Source organism: Salmo trutta, chromosome 7, assembly GCF_901001165.1.
Source record: "Salmo trutta chromosome 7, fSalTru1.1, whole genome shotgun sequence".
NCBI classification, from domain to species: Eukaryota; Metazoa; Chordata; class Actinopteri; order Salmoniformes; family Salmonidae; genus Salmo; species Salmo trutta.
In genome coordinates this window covers 56490825-56511260 of record NC_042963.1, presented here as the reverse complement: position 1 = coordinate 56511260, position 20436 = coordinate 56490825, and the positions used below count along the sequence as shown (strand labels likewise).

At 42.0% G+C, this 20436-nt stretch overlaps 1 protein-coding gene across 2 annotated transcripts in view; it reads left to right on the top strand.

Moving 5' to 3' along the window:
* Positions 1-20436, top strand: part of LOC115196573 (anoctamin-5) — a 57281-nt gene that overhangs the window by 17675 nt on the left and 19170 nt on the right. The window contains exons 1-10 of one of the 2 annotated variants that reach the window (XM_029757415.1): positions 6053-6328; positions 13446-13553; positions 16189-16257; positions 17074-17196; positions 17435-17596; positions 17856-17969; positions 18795-18910; positions 19641-19775; positions 20067-20172; positions 20315-20375. In XM_029757415.1, the coding sequence (XP_029613275.1) occupies positions 6317-6328; positions 13446-13553; positions 16189-16257; positions 17074-17196; positions 17435-17596; positions 17856-17969; positions 18795-18910; positions 19641-19775; positions 20067-20172; positions 20315-20375 (1006 nt within the window). In that variant the 5' untranslated portion in view covers positions 6053-6316. Of the gene's footprint in view, positions 1-6052; positions 6329-13445; positions 13554-16188; positions 16258-17073; positions 17197-17434; positions 17597-17855; positions 17970-18794; positions 18911-19640; positions 19776-20066; positions 20173-20314; positions 20376-20436 lie in introns of those variants that run through there. The other variant, XM_029757414.1, reaches the window with a different exon arrangement.

Here is a 20436-nt window from a genome sequence, read left to right as displayed (position 1 = left end):
ATTTCTGGTTAACAATTAAGTACCTTACTGTGATTGTTTGCAATGATCAAAAATAGCTTCTTAGCATAAAGCAATTTTTCAAGCAAGAATTTTGCTGGGACTGTCTGGGAAGGATTTGAGTGGGGAGGGAAAAACTGAAAACTAGCTGTTATTGGCAGAGAGGTTTGGAACGCTCTTTCTTATTGGTCTATTAACTAATTTACCGCCTGGGGATGTCACAAGGCAGCCCAAAACTCCATCCCACCAAAACAGGCTGACATTTCAGGGGGTCTTTTCAAACAGCTCTTACACTAAAAGGGCATTATCATCATTTACACAATTTCACAGTATTATTCCAACCTCATAGTGTGGACATATATATACACAAAACAGGCAAATCACGTTTCTGACTGCACTTCTGGCTTTTACTGTTATCTGCTATAAGGGCATAGGGCGAGACCCAGATGCAGACACGAGAAGCAGATGGTTCGAGTCTCTGATATTTATTATAATCCAAGGGGCAGACAAGAGAACGGTCGTGGACAGGCAAAAGATCATAACAAGGTCAGAGTCCAGGAGATACAGAGTGGCAGGCAGGCAGTATGGTCAGACAGGCGGGTTCAGAGTCAAGGCAGGCAAGGGTCAAAACCCGGGAGGACAAGCAAACAGAGATAAGGGGGGGGGGGGAAAGCAGGTAGCACGGAAAAAACACGCTGGTTGACTTGACGAGACGAACTGGCAACAGACGAACAGGGAACACAGGAATAAATACCCAGGGACTAATAGGGAAAACGAGTGACACCTGGAGGTGGGTGGAGACAATCACAAAGACAGGTGAAACAGATCAGGGTGTGACAATCTGCCTTTAAGTGATAAAGTCTTAAAATACCGTAGAAAGGCTTGTATAAAGTTGTAAATAAATTTAGATTTGATATTTCAGAGTGAGATTTTTTTTCTAGTTAAGACACCTATCACTTCAGAATAGGTTTTGTTCAGTCTTCCAATGAGCAGTGTGGTTATCTAATAGCTTCTACACTTTGAGACAAAAGGAGCTATCTAGAACCTAAAAGGGTTCTTTGGCTGTCCCCATAGCAGATGCATTTGAAGAACCCTTTTCAGTTCCAGGTAGAACCCTTTGGGTTCTAGGTAGAATCATTTTGGGTTCCATGTAGAACCCTTTTCACAGAGGGTTCTACATGGAACACAAAATTGTTACCCTATTGGGGACAACCCTTTATGTAGTAGAACCCTTTTGGAAGTCTTTTTTCTAAGAGTGTGTGCGATCCAGTGGTTTCACTCATCTTTACAGGGAGTTAACATTAAGCCTACCGCTCATCATCTCATCAGAGGGAAAATTACATATCCTTACTACTTTAGAAGAAGAAAAGGAACGGCCCTTTACCGTAATTCCTCGCTAACCCTGTTTAACCTTCCCTGGTGCCTGAATTAGCTCCTCTAAGCATTTATCTGAGCTAGACCACTAGAACAGCCCAGAGATCCATGACAGGGAGGCCTAGCCTATGTTATCCATGGCACCATGTTATCCACGGCAGGGAGGAAGCTGGGAGGCTGCTGTCTTTGAGACCGAGACGTCGTTAGTTACAACAGCTCTCTCTCATTTCCTGTAATTATAGATTACACATATGGAATCCCTATGTATGTTCTGTACACTGTAACCATCCCCTCCACAGTCAGGGCGTGTTGGCATAGACCCATGGTCTACATCTGAATTAAATAGGATATATGTACAGCATGGTGAAGCCTACAGTACAGTATAATGTATTTACAACATGGTGAAGCCTATATACTGAAGTATAATATATTTACAGCATGGTGAAGCCTATATACAGTACAGTATAATATATTTACAACATGGTGAAGCCTATATACTGAAGTATAATATATTTACAGCATGGTGAAGCCTATATACAGTACAGTATAATATATTTACAACATGGTGAAGCCTATATACAGTACAGTATAATATATTTACGGCATGGTGAAGCCTATATACAGTATAATATATTTACAGCATGGTGAAGCCTACAGTACAGTATAATGTATTTACAACATGGTGAAGCCTATATACTGAAGTATAATATATTTACAGCATGGTGAAGCCTATATACAGTACAGTATAATATATTTACAACATGGTGAAGCCTATATACAGTACAGTATAATATATTTACGGCATGGTGAAGCCTATATACAGTACAGTATAATATATTTACGGCATGGTGAAGCCTATATACAGTACAGTATAATATATTTACGGCATGGTGAAGCCTATATACAGTATAATATATTTACAGCATGGTGAAGCCTATATACAGTATAATATATTTACAACATGGTGAAGCCTATATACAGTACAGTATAATATATTTACAACATGGTGAAGCCTATATACAGTATAATATATTTACAACATGGTGAAGCCTATATACAGTATAATATATTTACAGCATGGTGAAGCCTATATACAGTATAATATATTTACAACATGGTGAAGCCTATATACAGTACAGTATAATATATTTACAGCATGGTGAAGCCTATATACAGTACAGTATAATATATTTACAACATGGTGAAGCCTATATACAGTACAGTATAATATATTTACAGCATGGTGAAGCCTATATACAGTACAGTATAATATATTTACAGCATGGTGAAGCCTATATACAGTATAATATATTTACAACATGGTGAAGCCTATATACAGTACAGTATAATATATTTACAGCATGGTGAAGCCTATATACAGTACAGTATAATATATTTACAACATGGTGAAGCCTATATACAGTATAATATATTTACAACATGGTGAAGCCTATATACAGTATAATATATTTACAACATGGTGAAGCCTATATACAGTACAGTATAATATATTTACAACATGGTGAAGCCTATATACAGTATAATATATTTACAACATGGTGAAGCCTATATACAGTATAATATATTTACAGCATGGTGAAGCCTATATACAGTATAATATATTTACAACATGGTGAAGCCTATATACAGTACAGTATAATATATTTACAGCATGGTGAAGCCTATATACAGTACAGTATAATATATTTACAACATGGTGAAGCCTATATACAGTACAGTATAATATATTTACAACATGGTGAAGCCTATATACAGTACAGTATAATATATTTACAACATGGTGAAGCCTATATACAGTATAATATATTTACAGCATGGTGAAGCCTATATACAGTATAATATATTTACAGCATGGTGAAGCCTATATACAGTATAATATATTTACAGCATGGTGAAGCCTATATACAGTATAATATATTTACAGCATGGTGAAGCCTATATACAGTATAATATATTTACAACATGGTGAAGCCTACAGTATAATATATTTACAACATGGTGAAGCCTATATACAGTACAGTATAATATATTTACAGCATGGTGAAGCCTATATACAGTATAATATATTTACAACATGGTGAAGCCTATATACAGTATAATATATTTACGGCATGGTGAAGCCTATATACAGTACAGTATAATATATTTACGGCATGGTGAAGCCTATATACAGTATAATATATTTACAACATGGTGAAGCCTATATACAGTATAATATATTTACAACATGGTGAAGCCTATATACAGTATAATATATTTACAACATGGTGAAGCCTATATACAGTATAATATATTTACAGCATGGTGAAGCCTATATACAGTATAATATATTTACAACATGGTGAAGCCTATATACAGTATAATATATTTACAACATGGTGAAGCCTATATACAGTATAATATATTTACAACATGGTGAAGCCTATATACAGTATAATATATTTACAACATGGTGAAGCCTATATACAGTATAATATATTTACAACATGGTGAAGTCTACAGAACAGTATAATATATTTACAACATGGTGAAGCCTATATACAGTATAATATATTTACGGCATGGTGAAGCCTACAGAACAGTATAATATATTTTTGGTTCCAGGTAGAACGGGTACCATGTAGAGCCGTCTGTGAAAACCCTGGAACGGGTTCTACCTGGAACCGAAAGGGGTTCTTCAAAAGGTTCTCCTTATGTGGACAGCCGACGACCCCTTTTTCGGTTCTGGATAGCACCTTTTTGTCTGTACCATATTGATTTCCACCTTACAGATCTGCAAACGTTGAAGGGTTAGGGCCAAGGGAAAAAGTGAATATAGGGATCGAATTGGTTTCTTCACGAGTTTATGGTTTGTTGACGTTCCTCAGGGTTCATCTGTAGATTACATGACACATGGCCCAGTCAATTACAGAAACATGTGTCTGATGTTATCATGCTACGGCTTGTCTCTGTACTTTGTTCTCTGGTGTTGTTTTCAGGTCTTAAGGTTGTTTGTATTGATTTGGTTGAACGACGAATAGCCATAGTGTATGTGTTCATTGTGTAATATAGTGTCGGATATAGGCTCCTTGAATTGCTTTGTCAGCAACATGTATCTCTGAATGTTGTCAGGCAGAGATGTCAGCGAGTCATGGTTCTAGGATCTCTAGGTTATTTTTGCAGTGCTCAACCTGATTCAAGTTTTCTTCTCCAAGAAAAAAAAAATGGCTTTCTGTTTTGATGCCCTGTCGGGATCCTCTGCATTCTATCATCAGGGGAATGTAGTGAATGGATGTTTCATGTATAGATTAAAAAACAAAATGCATTGAGGAAATCAGAGAAGTCACAATGCATTTGTCATACCTCTATACTCTCACAGTTCTGTATTCTCTTCATTCTGTACATTAAGATGCTCCCTGGCGTCTTAGCTACGTTCTGCCCCTGTTATGACATCACTTCCTAGTGTTATGAGGTCACTTCCTCCCCTGGTGTTGAAACAAAGAGCTGTTATTGGTCGACTTGTGTTGCACTGCATCGGACAGTGATTGCATGCCACGTCATCGACTGTGCAGTCTGGCATCAGTGCATTCGGAAAATAGGACCCCTTCATCTATTTCCACATTTCGTTACGTTACAGCCTTATTCTAAAATTGATTAAATTGTTTTTTTCCTCATCAATCTACACACAATACCCCATAATGACATCACAATACCCCATAATGACATCACAATACCCCATAATGACATCACAATAACCCATAATGACATCACAATACCACATAATGACAAAGCAAAAACTGTTTTTTTTAGAAGTGTTTGCAAATTTAAGAATGATGGAGACCACTATGTTCTTGGGGACCTAAAATCCTTCAGAAATGTTTTGGTACCCTTCCCCAGATCTGTGCCTCGACACAATCCTGTCTCGGAGCTCTACGGACAATTCCTTCAACCTCATGGCTTTGGTTTTTGCTCTGACATGCACTGTCAACTGTGGGACCTTAATATAGACAGGTGTGTGCCTTTCCAAATCATGTGCAATCAATTGAATTTACCCCAGGTGGACTCCAATCAAGTTGTAGAAACATCTCAAGGATGATCAATGGAAACAGGATGCACCTGATCTCAATTTCGAGTCTCATAGCAAAGGGTCTGAATACTTACATAAATAAGGTATTGAGTATTGAGCGTATATTGATGAGGAAAAACATGTATTTAAGTCAATTTTAGAATAAGGATGTAACGTAACAAAATGTGGAAAAAGTGAAGGGGTCTGAATACTTTCTGAATGCACCATATGATGTGGTCAGCTGATATGTTAAATACCTATCCAGGCATTGTAAGATCTGACATGTGTCTGTCTACAATGTAGTCTGTCAGGAACTCAACCATTACATTAGTGGGTTACTGGCAGACAGGAGGCTCTGCTGCTGATATGCTGACGTTATCTAGGAGCCTCCTCTGTCTCTCTCGCTCTCCCCCTCTCTCCCTCCTCTGCTCTGCTCTCTCTCTCTCATCTCTCTCTCTCTCTCTCCCTCCTCTGCTCTCTCTGTCTCGCTCTCTCTCCTCTGCTCTCTCTCTCCCCCTCTCTCTCCCTCTGCTCTGCTCTGCTCTCTCTCTCTCATCTCTCGCTGGCTCTCTCCTCTGCTCTCTCTCTCCCCCTCCTCTCTCTCCTCCCTCTTTCCTCTGGATGCCTGAGCGAGTCTGTGCTTGTCCTGGGCTGCAACTAGACTGGACGAAGCCCCTCTCCCCCTGTGAATGAGGGAGTAAAGGAGAGAGGGAGTAAAGGAGAGAGGAAATAAGTGAGTTAGGGGCTCGTCCGTCCGTGCACCCAGGGAAGAAGCAACTCCTCTGGCTGTGTAAAAGGCCCTGCTGCCTTTCAGCTCATTGCAGACATAGCGGGAGTCACAGCTGATGTTTGGCAGACATACTATCCGGAGAGAGTGCCATGGAAGAGGAGGTAAGTGCTCTTCTATTCACCCCCCCCCCCCCCAGGCAGAACAATGTGTTTGTGAGAGGTCTAGGGTGTGGAGACTGCTATGCCTATAGTGCTTGTTGTAATCATTCTACTGCAGTGAATCCTGTCTAGTTTTTGTTGTAATCATTCTACTGCAGCTAATCCTGTCTAGTTGTTATGTTATGATCATTCTACTGCAGCTAGAGTCCTGTCTAGTTGTTATGTTATGATCATTCTACTGCAGCTAGAGTCCGGTCTAGTTGTTATGTTGTAATCATTCTACTGCAGTGAATCCTGTTTAGTTTTTGTTTTAATCATTCTACTGCACCTAATCCTGTCTAGTTTTTGTTGTGTTGTGATCATTCTACTGCAACTAATCCTGTTTAGTTTTTACGTTGTAATCATTCTACTGCAGTTAGAGTCCTGTCTAGTTTTTTCTAGGGGTAGAGGGTACAGAGAGTGGGACTGGACCTAGTGTGTTGGGGGGACTACTTCGCCCAGTGTTTTATGTTGTGTTAATTCTAAGAGCAGCTATGGTCCAGACATCTACTGTAGCAACGTCAGGAAGGCCGGTTCTAGAATGTGCGGGGTGCAGATTGGTTATTTATAGGTATATGAACAGCTGTAGCAGCAATGAAAGGGAACAGGTCTCTTTCTCAACATGGCTTCCTGTGTGTGTGTGTGTGTGTGTGTGTGTGTGTGTGTGTGTGTGTGTGTGTGTGTGTGTGTGTGTGTGTGTGTGTGTGTGTGTGTGTGTGTCAGACAGGGGAAAGTACGTAGTCCCTGGTGCATTACAAGGGGCTGCAGTATTTGGTAAACATAGCTAGGATATGGTGGTGGTGGGACGGGCGGGAGGGTACCCAAAGTAAAGAATTCCAATCATGCATTTAAAATGAATTGGAAGAGCTTTACTGGCCGGCCATTGCGGTGGTTCAGTTGCCCCATGACAGTGTTCCAAAAAAACTGCTCCGGTTTCTAAATAAGAAAATACATCAGTAGAGATTAAATAAAATGTTATTCATCGACATGCTTGGTAAACAACGGGTGTGGACTAACAGTGAAATGCTGAGTCACGGGTCCTTCCCAACAATGCAGAGAGAGAGAGAGAGAGAGAGAGAACATAGAGAAATAATAAGGGGGGGATAGGCAGGGTTCAGAGGTCATGGAGGTAGAGATGTACATATAACCAGGAATAAAGTGACAGATGGTTTAACAGTAGCAGCAGCGTAAGTGATGAATCAGAGCAGCTTACCGATCACTGTACCTGTAAACAGCCCATCTGTAAATAGCCCACCCGACTACCTCATCCCCATATTAATAGTTATCCTCTTGCTCTTTTGCACCCCCAGTATCTCTACTTGCACATCATCATCATCTGCACATCTATCACTCCAGTATTAACGCTAAATTGTAATTATTTTCGCCTCTAGGGCCTATTTATTGCCTTACCTCCCTAATCTTCTACATTTGCACACACTGTACATAGATCTTTCTACTTTTCTTTTCTTTTGTGTTATTGACTGTACGTTTGTTTATGTGTAACCCTGTGTTGTTGTTTTTGTCGCACTGCTTTGCTTTATCTTGGCCAGGTCACGGGGTTGTAAATGAGAACTTGTTCTCAACTTGCCTACCTGGTTAAATAAAGGTGAAATAAAATAAATAAATAAAAAATGAGTAGGGGGTTAGTGCAAAAAGGGTGAATGCAGATAATCCGTGTAACTATTTGGTATACCCTCAAATTAAAGCTGACAGTCTGCACTTTAACCTCATGGTGAATGTATCATTTCAAGTCCAAAGTGCTGGATTACAGACCCAAAACAACAACATGTCAACTTCCCAATACTTTTGGAGCTCACTAGTAGTAACTAGGCAACAAGACAGACAATAAACAGTAATAGCGGCGTATGTGATGAGTCGAAAAAAAGTTAGTGCAAAAAGGGTCAATGTAGATAATCCGGAGAGATATTGGTTAACTATTTAGCAGTCTTATAGCTTGGGGGTAGAAGCTGTTCAGGGTCCTGTTGGTTCCAGACTTGGTACATTGCTACCGCTTGCCGTGTGGTAGCAGAGAGAACAGTCTACGACTAGGGTGGCTGATGTCTGACAATTTTTAGGGCCTTCCTCTGACACCGCCTGGTATAGAGGTCCTGGGTGGCAGGGAACTCGGCCCCAGTGATGTACTGGGCGGTAAGCACTACCCTCTGTAGTGCCTTGTGGTTGGATGCCGAGCAGTTGCAATACCAAGCCGGTGATGCAGCCAGTCAAGATGTTCTCAATGGTGCAGCTGAAGGACTTTAAGGAAGATCTGAGGACACATGTCAAATCTTTTCAACCTCCTGAGGGGTAAGAGGCACTGTCGTGCCCCCTTCACGACTGTGTTGGTGTATGTGGACCATGATAGGTCCTTAGTGATGTGGACACCGAGGAACTTGAAGCTCTCAACCCGCTCCACTACAGCCCCGTCAATGTGAATGGGGGCGTGCTCTGTTTCCTGTAGTCCACGATCAGCTCCTTTGTCTTGCTGACGGTGAGGGAGAGGTTGTTGTCCTGGCACAGCACTGCCAGGTCTCTGACCTTCTCCCTATAGGCTGGCTCATCGTCGTCGGTGATCAGGCCTACCACCGTCGTGTTGTTGGCAAACTTAAGAGGGTGTTGGAGTCATGAGTGAACAGGGAGTACAGGAGGGGACTGAGCACGCACCCCTGAGGGGGCACCCGTGTTGAGGGTCAGTGTAACAGTGTAGGTTCCGTCCCTCTCTTCGCCCCAAAGCGGGCTCAAACCAGGGACCCTTGCACACATCAACAACTGACACCCACTGAAGCATCGTTACCCATCGCGCCACAAGAGCCACGTCCCTTGCGACGCAAGGGGAAACCCTACTTCAAGTCTCAGAGCGAGTGACGTCACTGATTGAAACGCTATTAGCGCGCACCACCGCTAACTAACTAGCCATTTCACATCGGTTACATCAGCACGGCGGATGTGTTGTTGCCTACCCTCACCACCTGAGGCGTCCTGTCAGGAAGTCCAGGATCAAGTTGCAGAAGGAGTTGTTCAGTCCCAGGGTCCTTAGCTTAGAGATGAGCTTGGAGGAAACTATGGTGTTGAAGTCTGAGCTGTAGTCAATAAACAACATTCTCACTTAGGTGTTCCTTTTGTCCAAGTGGGAAAGAGCAGAGTGGAGTGCAATGGAAATTGGATCATCTGTGGATCTGTTTGGGGCGGTATGCGAATTGGAGTGGTGTCACGTTCGTTAGAATAATCGGACCAAGGCGCAGCGTGAGTAGCATTCCACATTTTTAATATAAATTGAAACTAAGCAACATACAAAAACAATAAACGAAACGTGACGACAATGAAACTACACATAAACACAATATCCCATAACCCCCAGGTGGAAAACATGCTACTTAAGTATGATCCCCAATTAGAGACAACGATTACCAGCTGCCTCTAATTGGGAATCATACACAATCACCAACATAGAAAAACAAACCTAGAACCCCACATAGAAATAATAAACTAGACTAACCCCCCCAGTCACGCCTTGACCTACTCTACCATAGAAAATAAAAGCTTTCTGTGGTCAGGATGTGACAAGTGGGTCCTGGGTGTCTGGGATGAGGGTGTTGATGTGAGCCATAACCAGCCTTTCAAAGCACTTCATGGCTACAGATGCGAGTGCTACTGGGCGATAGTCATTTAGGTTACCTTGATGTTTTTGGGCACAGGGACTATGGTGGTCTGCTTGACAAGGCCAGCCTGATCTTTGAACTATTTGTGCTGTCTATCTGGCAAGACAGCACCTAACAGTTCTGGGACAAGGATAGATTTACAAAAAGTGACTATATGTTCCAATATAAACATTAGCATAGGTCTACCATTCCTAGTACCTTGCTTCGTTCTGAGTGATATGCTAGCTGGACTGTGGATATTGAAACAGAAAACAATCAGTCAGTAGCAAAGCCAGCCAGTCATGGAACTTCTCTTTTGTTGTTGTTTTCTTTTACTGTTACAGCAGTCAGTCTTGTCTTGTTGACATTTCATTGAGATCTCTCTCCAGTTACCCATGGCCTCTAATCGAGACAGAAGTCCTTGAGACCCAGACCAACACATAACGAGAGCTTGGGAACTATGTAATGAGTAACGTCCATGGCGACATTTTGAGGTTACTGTAACTATAAATGCCTTCAACCAGTGTGTGCCCAGTGGGCAATTTTTTAAATATAAATAAACACGATTTTTTCCATTGTATTCCCGAACTTTGCTGTGCTTTTAAATGGTTGAAAGCACCATGATTAGGGGGTGTGCCGACATGGCCATACTCATATTTATAATTGTATCCAGAAATGGACAGTTGCACGTTCTCACTGCAAAAGAAAATACTGCAGATTAGGAGCAGTGAGCGGAGTGTTGTGTCTGTGTGTCCTCAATTTGCAGCGAGCAGCGAAGTTTGCTGTCACTCAGTCAGAATGCCCATAGGTTTCATATTTTTTCCCCCTACCCTTGGCCCCGCTTGTTAGATATTATGCACATTGATCGCTTGATAACAAACATCCTCACCTTGTGATTTATCATACTAGCAGGCAGCAGCAATCTAAACGATCAGACTGAAAGCATGCAAGGAAAAGTGATCGGTTGAAATTATGAAGCGAGTGGACAGAGAAAATACAGCTTCACTCTATCCAATCAGAGCGGCAGGATCAACGTACAGCCCGCCCATCTCTTTACAGACAGGCAAACTAGCCAGTTGAGTTATCTAGAGCACGTAGGACCGAGCGCATGTCTGACTCAAAGACAGTACAGTATGCTTTAGAAACTCTGGGACTGTACAGTATGCTTTAGAAACTCTGGGACAGTACAGTATGCTTTAGAAACTCTGGGACTGTACAGTATGCTTTAGAAACTCTGGGGACTGTACAGTATGCTTTAGAAACTCTGGGACTGTACAGTATGCTTTAGAAACTCTGGGACAGTACAGTATGCTTTAGAAACTCTGGGACTGTACAGTATGCTTTAGAAACTCTGGGACTGTACAGTATGCTTTAGGAACTCTGGGACTGTACAGTATGCTTTAGAAACTCTGGGACTGTACAGTATGCTTTAGAAACTCTGGGACTGTACAGTATGCTTTAGAAACTCTGGGGACTGTACAGTATGCTTTAGAAACTCTGGGACTGTACAGTATGCTTTAGGAACTCTGGGACTGTACAGTATGCTTTAGAAACTCTGGGACTGTACAGTATGCTTTAGAAACTCTGGGACTGTACAGTATGCTTTAGAAACTCTGGGACTGTACAGTATGCTTTAGAAACTCTGGGACTGTACAGTATGCTTTAGAATCTCTGGGACTGTACAGTATGCTTTAGAAACTCTGGGACTGTACAGTATGCTTTAGAAACTCTGGGACTGTACAGTATGCTTTAGAAACTCTGGGACTGACTGACATGAGAAAGATGCTTGCTGGCACCCGAAAATATTTTTACGAACACAGATAATTTGAAAATATACTCGGATCTTAGGCGTATCCAGAAAATAGCCCATATCCGTTGCAATACTAATTTTGTCCGACTACTCGGCACACCCCTAGCAGTGATAGACATTTGGGTGGACTAAACCAACAATCAGATGTTATTTTTCCCATTGTAATTTTGTTGTTTTTAACATGGTTGAAAGTATAGTGATAAAACATTGGAAATTCAACTAACTTTTGTCTCTCTTTATGAGCGGGTGCATAGAGTTTGTAATCTCAACCAAATATTATCCACGTTGAAATGACATGGTGTGCCCAGTGGGAATGCTCTGTGTGCCGTCTTGGACAGAGGCTACTGTAATCTGCTAACTAACCAGAGATAGAGTCAAGACCGAAGTCCTTGAGACTCAGACCCAATCTATAATCAAGACAGAAGTCTTTGAGAGCCAGACTAAGACCCGACCTTTCAAGACCTAACCTCTCGTGGGTATACTACGTAAACAAATTCTGTAAAATTTTATTTCTGGGTTAACCGAGATTACTGAAGACCCAGGCCATGACTCAGTGTATTAAGATAATGACCAGACCATGACTCAGTGTATTAAGATAATGACCAGACCATGACTCAGTGTATTAAGATAATGACCAGACCATGACTCAGTGTATTAAGATAATGACCAGACCATGACTCAGTGTGTTAAGATAATGACCAGGCCATGACTCAGTGTATTAAGATAATGACCAGACCATGACTCAGTGTATTAAGATAATGACCAGACCATGACTCAGTGTATTAAGATAATGACCAGACCATGACTCAGTGTATTAAGATAATGACCAGGCCATGACTCAGTGTATTAAGATAATGACCAGGCCATGACTCAGTGTGTTAAGATAATGACCAGACCATGACTCAGTGTGTTAAGATAATGACCAGGCCATGACTCAGTGTATTAAGATAATGACCTGACCATGACTCAGTGTATTAAGATAATGACCTGACCATGACTCAGTGTATTAAGATAATGACCAGACCAATGGTCAGTTCTAATGTGGATAAAACAAGATTCAGACCTCCTGATATGCTCAATGTAACTATGCTTAATGGAACGTAGAACATTTCAGCCGTGGTTGAATTGCGTTTCTCCTGCTCCTCGCATGTCCTCATCATCCGGCTCCGCAGGGGAAGTAATACTGTGAGTGATTCTACATCTTGGTTCGATGTATCTTGTTACAGTGACAGTATATAGATTGATTTTCAGTGTGCTGTGGATAGCTCAGTTCAGAGTTCTGGCTTTTTTCACTAATGTGTTCATCTATGGTTCTACCTTGAATAGCCCGTGTAGATTACTCAAATCTTGAAGTTGGGAGTGAACTGAAGGCTGTTTGCATTTCAAGGCATCCAAGGCTTTCCTGTGTGGTGGTGTACTTCATGGACCATTTTCACAGACAGAGTATTCATTGAAATAGCTTTTTATTCCAGGTCTAGAGGCGTAATCTATGTCTGGGAAACGGGTCCTATATCTGGGAATGTCAGCTGACTGTGTTTGTGTGTTGACGGTGTGTTTGACTGTGTGTGTGTGTGTGTGTGTGTGTGTGTGTGTGTGTGTGTGTGTGTGTGTGTGTGTGTTGTTTGTCTCCTCCCAGGTGGACAAGCATCAAAAGAGTAAGGACTCTGTGTTCTTCCGGGATGGAAAGAAGAGGATTGACTTCGTCCTGTCCTATGTGGATGACCGAGACGGAGAGAGGAAACAGGTGAGATTCACCTGCAGAAACACACCTGGGCTATAAACTACTATTCCTCTAGTGCCTAGTTATCACAGGGGTTTCATTGTAGTTCTCAGTGATACTTAATACTGGTTTCTGAGCACAGGACACAGCCTGGGTAAACCTGACTGAATGCTCCACTTCGTTGTGAGGTAGTTCAGAGTTCGTTCTGGTTTAATCCGGCTACGTGACTCTGTAGTTGGTAATACTACAATAATACAGGGTAAATAAGATGTATGAAAATAATTCAGGATGCTGTAATACATAGCACTCTCCCTTCACTTGACTCACTTTACTTGACTCACTTCACTTGACTCACTTCACTTCACTTGACACGCTTTACTTGACTCACTTGACTCACTTGACTTTAATTGACACACTTTAATTGACTCACTTTACTTGACTCACTTCACTTGACTCACTTCACTTTAATTGACAGACTTTACTTGACTCACTTGACTCACTTGACTTTAATTGACTCACTTTACTTGACCCACTTCACACACTTCACTTGACTTGACTCACCTCACTTGTCAGTACCAGCTAGGTACGTCTCTTGCCAAGCTGTTCATAATAGCAAGTGTTGACTGTTGATCGTGTTCATATTTCAGAAATAAGCTACATGACACAAATACCTTGAAACAAGATGAAACATTTAAGCTAAGCTAAGCTACAGTACAGTACCTATAATTCCTCATTCCTAGCCAGTGACTGAGCCCCACGGAATGGAATGTCATTATCATCTGCATCCTGCTTTGAGTTAGCCTTGAATTGACCCTTAGTTTCCTTGGTAACTTTGTTATTTAAGTATATTTGAGTACTGTTTGCATGCTGTGTGGGAGAAGTAGCCATTTTGAGGTGAAGCTTCCTGTACACAAAGTTCATATGATAAAGTGACTTGACTTTTTCCACATTTTGTTATATTACAGCCTTATTCTAAAATTGATGAAATTGTATTTTTTCCCTCATCAATCTACACACAATGCCCCATAATGAAAAAGCAAAAACGTTTTTTTTTTAATTTTAGCAAATGTATAAAAAAAACAACAGCAGAAATATCACATTTACATAAGTATTCAGACACTTTACTCAGTGCTTTGTTGAAGCACCTTTGGTAGCGATTACAGCCTCGATTCTTCTTGGGAATAACGCTACAAGCTTGGCACACCTGTATTTGGGGAGTTTCTCCCATTATTTTCTGCAGATCCTCTCAAGCTCTGTCAGGTTGGATGGGGAGCATCGCTGCAAAGTTATTTTCAGGTCTCTCCAGAGATGTTTGATCGTGTTCAAGTCCGGGCTCTGGCTGGGCCACTCAAGGACATTCAGAGACTTGTCCCGAAGCCACTCCTGTGTTGTCTTGGCTGTGTACTTAGGGTCGTTGTCCTGTTGGAAGGTGAACCTTCGCCCCAGTCTGAGATCCTGAGCACTCTGGAGCAGGTTTTCATCAAGGATCTCTCTGTACTTTGCTTTGTTCATCTTTCCCTCGATCCTGACTAGTCTCCCAGTCCCTGCCACTGAAAAACATCCCCAGAGCATGATGCTGCCACCACCATGCTTCACCGTAGGGATGCTGCCAGGATTCCTCCAGACGTGACGCTTGGCATTCAGGCCAAAGGGTTCAATATTGTTTCTCATGGTCTGAGAGTCCTTTGGGTGCCTTTTTAGCAAATAAAGCAGGCTGTCATGTGCCTTTTACTGAGGAGGGGCTACTGTCTGTCCACTCTACCATAAAGGCCTAATTGGTGGAGTGCTGCAAAGAGCTCTGTCAGAGTGACCATCGGGTTCTTGGTCACCTCCCTGACCAAGGCCCTTCTCCTTTGATTGCTCAATTTGGCCGGACAGCCAGCTCTAGGAAGAGTTTTGGTGGTTTCCAAACTTCTTCATTTAAGAATGATGGAGGCCACTGTGTTCTTGAGGACCTTCAATGCTGCAGAAATATTTTGGTACCCTTCCCCAGATCTGTGCCTCGACATAATCCTGTCTCAGAACTCTACGGACAATTCCTTCGACCTCATGGTTTGGTTTTTGCTCTGACATGCACTGTCAACTGTGTGACCTTTATATAGACAGGTGTGTGCCTTTCCAAATCATGTCCAATCAATTGAATTTACCACAGGTGGACTCCAATCAAGTTGTAGAAACATCTCAATGTTGATCAATGAAAACAGGATGCACCTGAGCTAAATTTCGAGTCTCATAGCGAAGGGTCTGAATAATGATGTATATCATGTATTTGTTTTTTTTATTTTTAATACATTTGCAAATATTTCTATAACGTGTAGCTGGCACTAGTAAACATGGTGATCAGACGGTTTATAGAGAGCAGCCAATGGGTGGGTCTTCTGGGAGGAGGGCAACCAATGGGTGGGTCTTCTGGGAGGAGGGCAACCAATGGGTGTATCTTCTGGGAGGGGGGCAACCAATGGGTGCTTTACCTATTTCAGACCAGGTAGCGACTACTCTCTCCAAAGTCAAGACAGAACTCTCCGCTCCTCTCCTCTCCTCTTTCTTCTCGCTCCTCTCTCCTCTCCTCTTTCTTCTCGCTCCTCTCCTCTCTCCTCTCCTCTATGCTCCTCTCTCTTCTCTCCTCTTTTCTTTTCTTCCTTCTATTTTGTGTCAACAGGAGAGGCGGAGGGAATATGAGGCCAACCTACAGAAAGCAGGGCTGGAGCTGGAGACAGAGGATAAATCGGTAAGATTCCTGCCCTGAAGGTTTATCTGATTACATCTAACCAAGTTCTGGTGAATAAATAGCCTGGTCCCAGATATGTCTGTGTTGCTAGCACCATCAGACCAGAGGAGTTAGCAACACAGCATAAACAGATCTGGAATCAGGCTAGTGAATAACACCATTGGACCAGAGAAGTTAGCAACACAGCATAAACAGATCTGGGACCAGGCTAGTGAATAACACCATCTGACCAGAGGAGTTAGCAACACAGCATAAACAGATCTGGGACCAGGCTAGTGAATAACACCATCGGACCAGAGAAGTTAGCAACATAGCATAAACAGATATATGCTAGTGAATAACACCATCGGACCAGAGGAGTTAGCAACACAGCATAAACAGATCTGGGACCAGGCTAGTGAATGAATAAAGGTCTGAAACGAGATATTTAGTATACAGGGACAGACTGTCTTGGCAGTGTTTTTGTACAGGGGAATGCAATTACTCTTTCTCACCACTGGGGAGATATATTTAGTATACAAGGACAGACTGTCTTGGCAGTGTTTTTGTAAAGGGGAGAAGGGGGGGGGAGATAGATCAATAGAAATACTCAGATTTATTAACTTTACACCACAGTACAGGAAAATGGTTTGTTTTGTGGTGGTGGAGGCCAAGTTTAGCTTAAGTAGCTAAACTTGGCTATTGGTTAAATAATTGACAAGCTTTGTCTGTTCGTCTGTCCGTCTGCCTTTCTGTCTGTCCGTCTGTCCATCCATCTCCACATCTATCTATCTATCTCTTCATATCTCCATCTCTCCATCTCTCTCCTCCAATCAGGAGTCAGATGACAGGAAGACATACTTTGTGAAGATCCACGCTCCATGGGAGGTTTTGGCCACCTACGCCGATGTCCTCAAGATCAAGGTTCCCTTCAAGGAAAACGACATCCCCGTTCACCAGGTACAGTAGGCAGCCAGGTAGCCTAGCGGTTAGCGAGACGGGCCAAGTAAACGGATTGTTTTCCGGTTCCAATACCAGAACTGAAAGAAAATATCTGGTCAGTCTTTGGACTGTAAGAGAAAAGGTAGGCTGATCCCAGATCTGTTTGTGTTCATGCCAACTACATTGTTGTCATTGTCATCCGAAACATGTTTGTGGAAAGTAAAGTATTATTTTTCTTAATATGTTCTTCATCCAGGACATTCCCATGGACTGGTTGTTCACACCTTTCCGTCTACCGGACCACATTATGAATCCTGAACCTGACTATTTCACCTCACCTTTCAACAAGGGAAAGATTGACTTCTTCCTCATCGATGACAAGGAGACATTCTTCCCTCCTTCCGTCCGCAACAGGATAGTAAGTAGGCCAACATAAAAGGGCTTTTTGTATAAGAGAATCAAAGTAGAAGAATTGGCTTCTCTTCTGAGTCTCGTTCCTCTCAGGGTTTCTTCCTGGATGTATAAGCACTTTGTGACAACTGTTGATGTAAAAATGGCTTTATAAATTAATTTGGAATGTGGTCATGGCAGTATAGTGACTTGTAGAATAGACAGTCCTCTATTTGTAGAATTGGGGAATCTCTATGTATGTATTGCTCTCTCTCTGCTCCCCCCAGGTCTACTACATCCTAGCACGTTGTCCCTACCACAAGACGGACAGAGAGGACAAGAAGGGTATCAAGCGCCTGCTCAACAACGGCACCTACGGGTCTGCCTTCCCACTACATGATGTAAGAAGCTACTGTCCAACAGTGACCAGGGTTGGGGTCAATTCCGTTTAAATTCCAGTTAATTTAGGACGTACACTGAAATTACAATTATAATTTTATTCTATGCTTTTTCAATGAGAAAAATGTGGAATTGGAATTTTGGTTTCCTTTCTGAAATGACTGGATTTGAAATGGAATTGACCCCCAAAAACTGTGAAAGTGACCTTCCCTCCTAGTAGGGATAACTGGATGTTATATCATTATAACCAGCTTTGCCCTCTGGGCTCTTGTGAGGCTGTTTCATATGCACGTACAGCCATTGAGTACCCGTGAAGTCATTCATCTAGTGGTGGAAATGGGGAAGGAATTGTTTTGTGTGCACAATTCATATAGTAATTCCCCCAAAAAAGGTATCTTTATCAAAATGGATCCTATTATCGTCCCCTCTGGAATGAGACATTCCACTAGTGGTTAGAGCGTAGAGGTGGCAGCGTAGCCTAGTGGTTAGAGCGTAGAGGTGGCAGCGTAGCCTAGTGGTTAGAGCGTAGAGGTGGCAGCGTAGCCTAGTGGTTAGAGCGTAGAGGTGGCAGCGTAGCCTAGTGGTTAGAGTGTAGAGGTGGCAGCGTAGCCTAGCGGTTAGAGTGTAGAGGTGGCAGCGTAGCCTAGTGGTTAGAGCGTAGAGGTGGCAGGTAGACTAGTGGTTAGAGTGTTGGACTTGTAACCAAAAGATTGCAAGATCAAATCTCTGAGCTGAATTTTGCAATCATAGAAAGGCATGTTATGGATAAGGATGAACAGTAGGACCATGACATGATAAATGGCCTGTTTCCCTCTGTATGTATAAAGTCTCGATACTGGAAGCCATCCAGGGATTCCAACAGTGAGAGTGAGAGATTCAACCTCTACACCCACTGGGCCCAGTTCTTCAGTTTCTTCAAAGAGCAGCCCCTCAACTTGATACGGTGAGAACACAACACCAAGCCAGGGATTTCCATCCAACTCAGATTAACAACCTGTGCACATTGATATACTGTACTTTTAAGGCAATGTCCCTAATATTTGTGGATCTCACATTTCCCTGTTAACTTCACGGATTTCGAGCTAAAGCAGAAGTCCTCTTTAAAAGTGAACCCGCAAAACACAGGTCATTTATCTGCGTTTTGTTTGAATCAAGTCTCCACGTTGTCCTCTTTTATATTTTTTTAGACACTAAACAGACTTGTTGTTGTTTGATTGGTTGTGTTGTATTTCCCATAACAGGAAGTATTACGGGGAGAAGATGTTTGATTGGTTGTGTTGTATTTCCCATAACAGGAAGTATTACAGGGAGAAGATGTTTGATTGGTTGTGTTGTATTTCCCATAACAGGAAGTATTACGGGGAGAAGATGTTTGATTGGTTGTGTTGTATTTCCCATAACAGGAAGTATTACGGGGAGAAGATGTTTGATTGGTTGTGTTGTATTTCCCATAACAGGAAGTATTACGGGGAGAAGATGTTTGATTGGTTGTGTTGTATTTCCCATAACAGGAAGTATTACGGGGAGAAGATGTTTGATTGGTTGTGTTGTATTTCCCATAACAGGAAGTATTACGGGGAGAAGATGTTTGATTGGTTGTGTTGTATTTCCCATAACAGGAAGTATTACGGGGAGAAGATGTTTGATTGGTTGTGTTGTATTTCCCATAACAGGAAGTATTACGGGGAGAAGATTGGGATCTACTTTGCCTGGCTGGGTTTCTACACTGAGATGCTGTTCTTCGCTGCGGTGGTAGGCCTGATCTGTTTTCTCTATGGATTGTTCACCTTCGATGACAACGTCTGGAGGTGAGGACCCCTGAATCCCAATTCAACCCCTAGGCACTATTTCCCCCCCCCCCCCCAGCCTAAAAATGGCAGGTTAATTAAGATTTTGGCTGGACTGAAAGGCCGGTTTCCCAAACACAGTTAAGACTTTGGCTAGAATGAAAGGCATACTGAATGGAGAATCTACTGTATGTCTGGGATTCCGTGTTCAGGAATCCAGGAACCTCAATATGTTTCCTGGAAAAACATTTTTTTTACAGTATGTTATGAGAATATCATGTTTTTTTTAATAAAAATCAAATCTTGTTTCAGTAAAGAAATCTGTAGTGAGGAGATTGGAGGCAACATCATCATGTGTCCGCTGTGTGATAAGAAATGTGGCTACTGGAAACTCAACTCAACATGTAACTCTTCCTGGGTATGAAGTCCAGGCTTTATAAATTGCACTGTGAAGATTGTTATAGTGTACAGACAAGACACTGTTAATGATATGATCATTTTGTGACCAGAACTTCAGGTCCAAGTCAATAAACGTGCTCTTATTTTTGTTCTTCTATCAGCAATCACATATGTTTGACAACGTGGGGACGGTGTTCTTTGCCATATTCATGGGGATTTGGGGTAAGTGACAAGTCTCAGTGAATATTAAGTGACAGTCTCAGTGAATATTAAGTGACAGTCT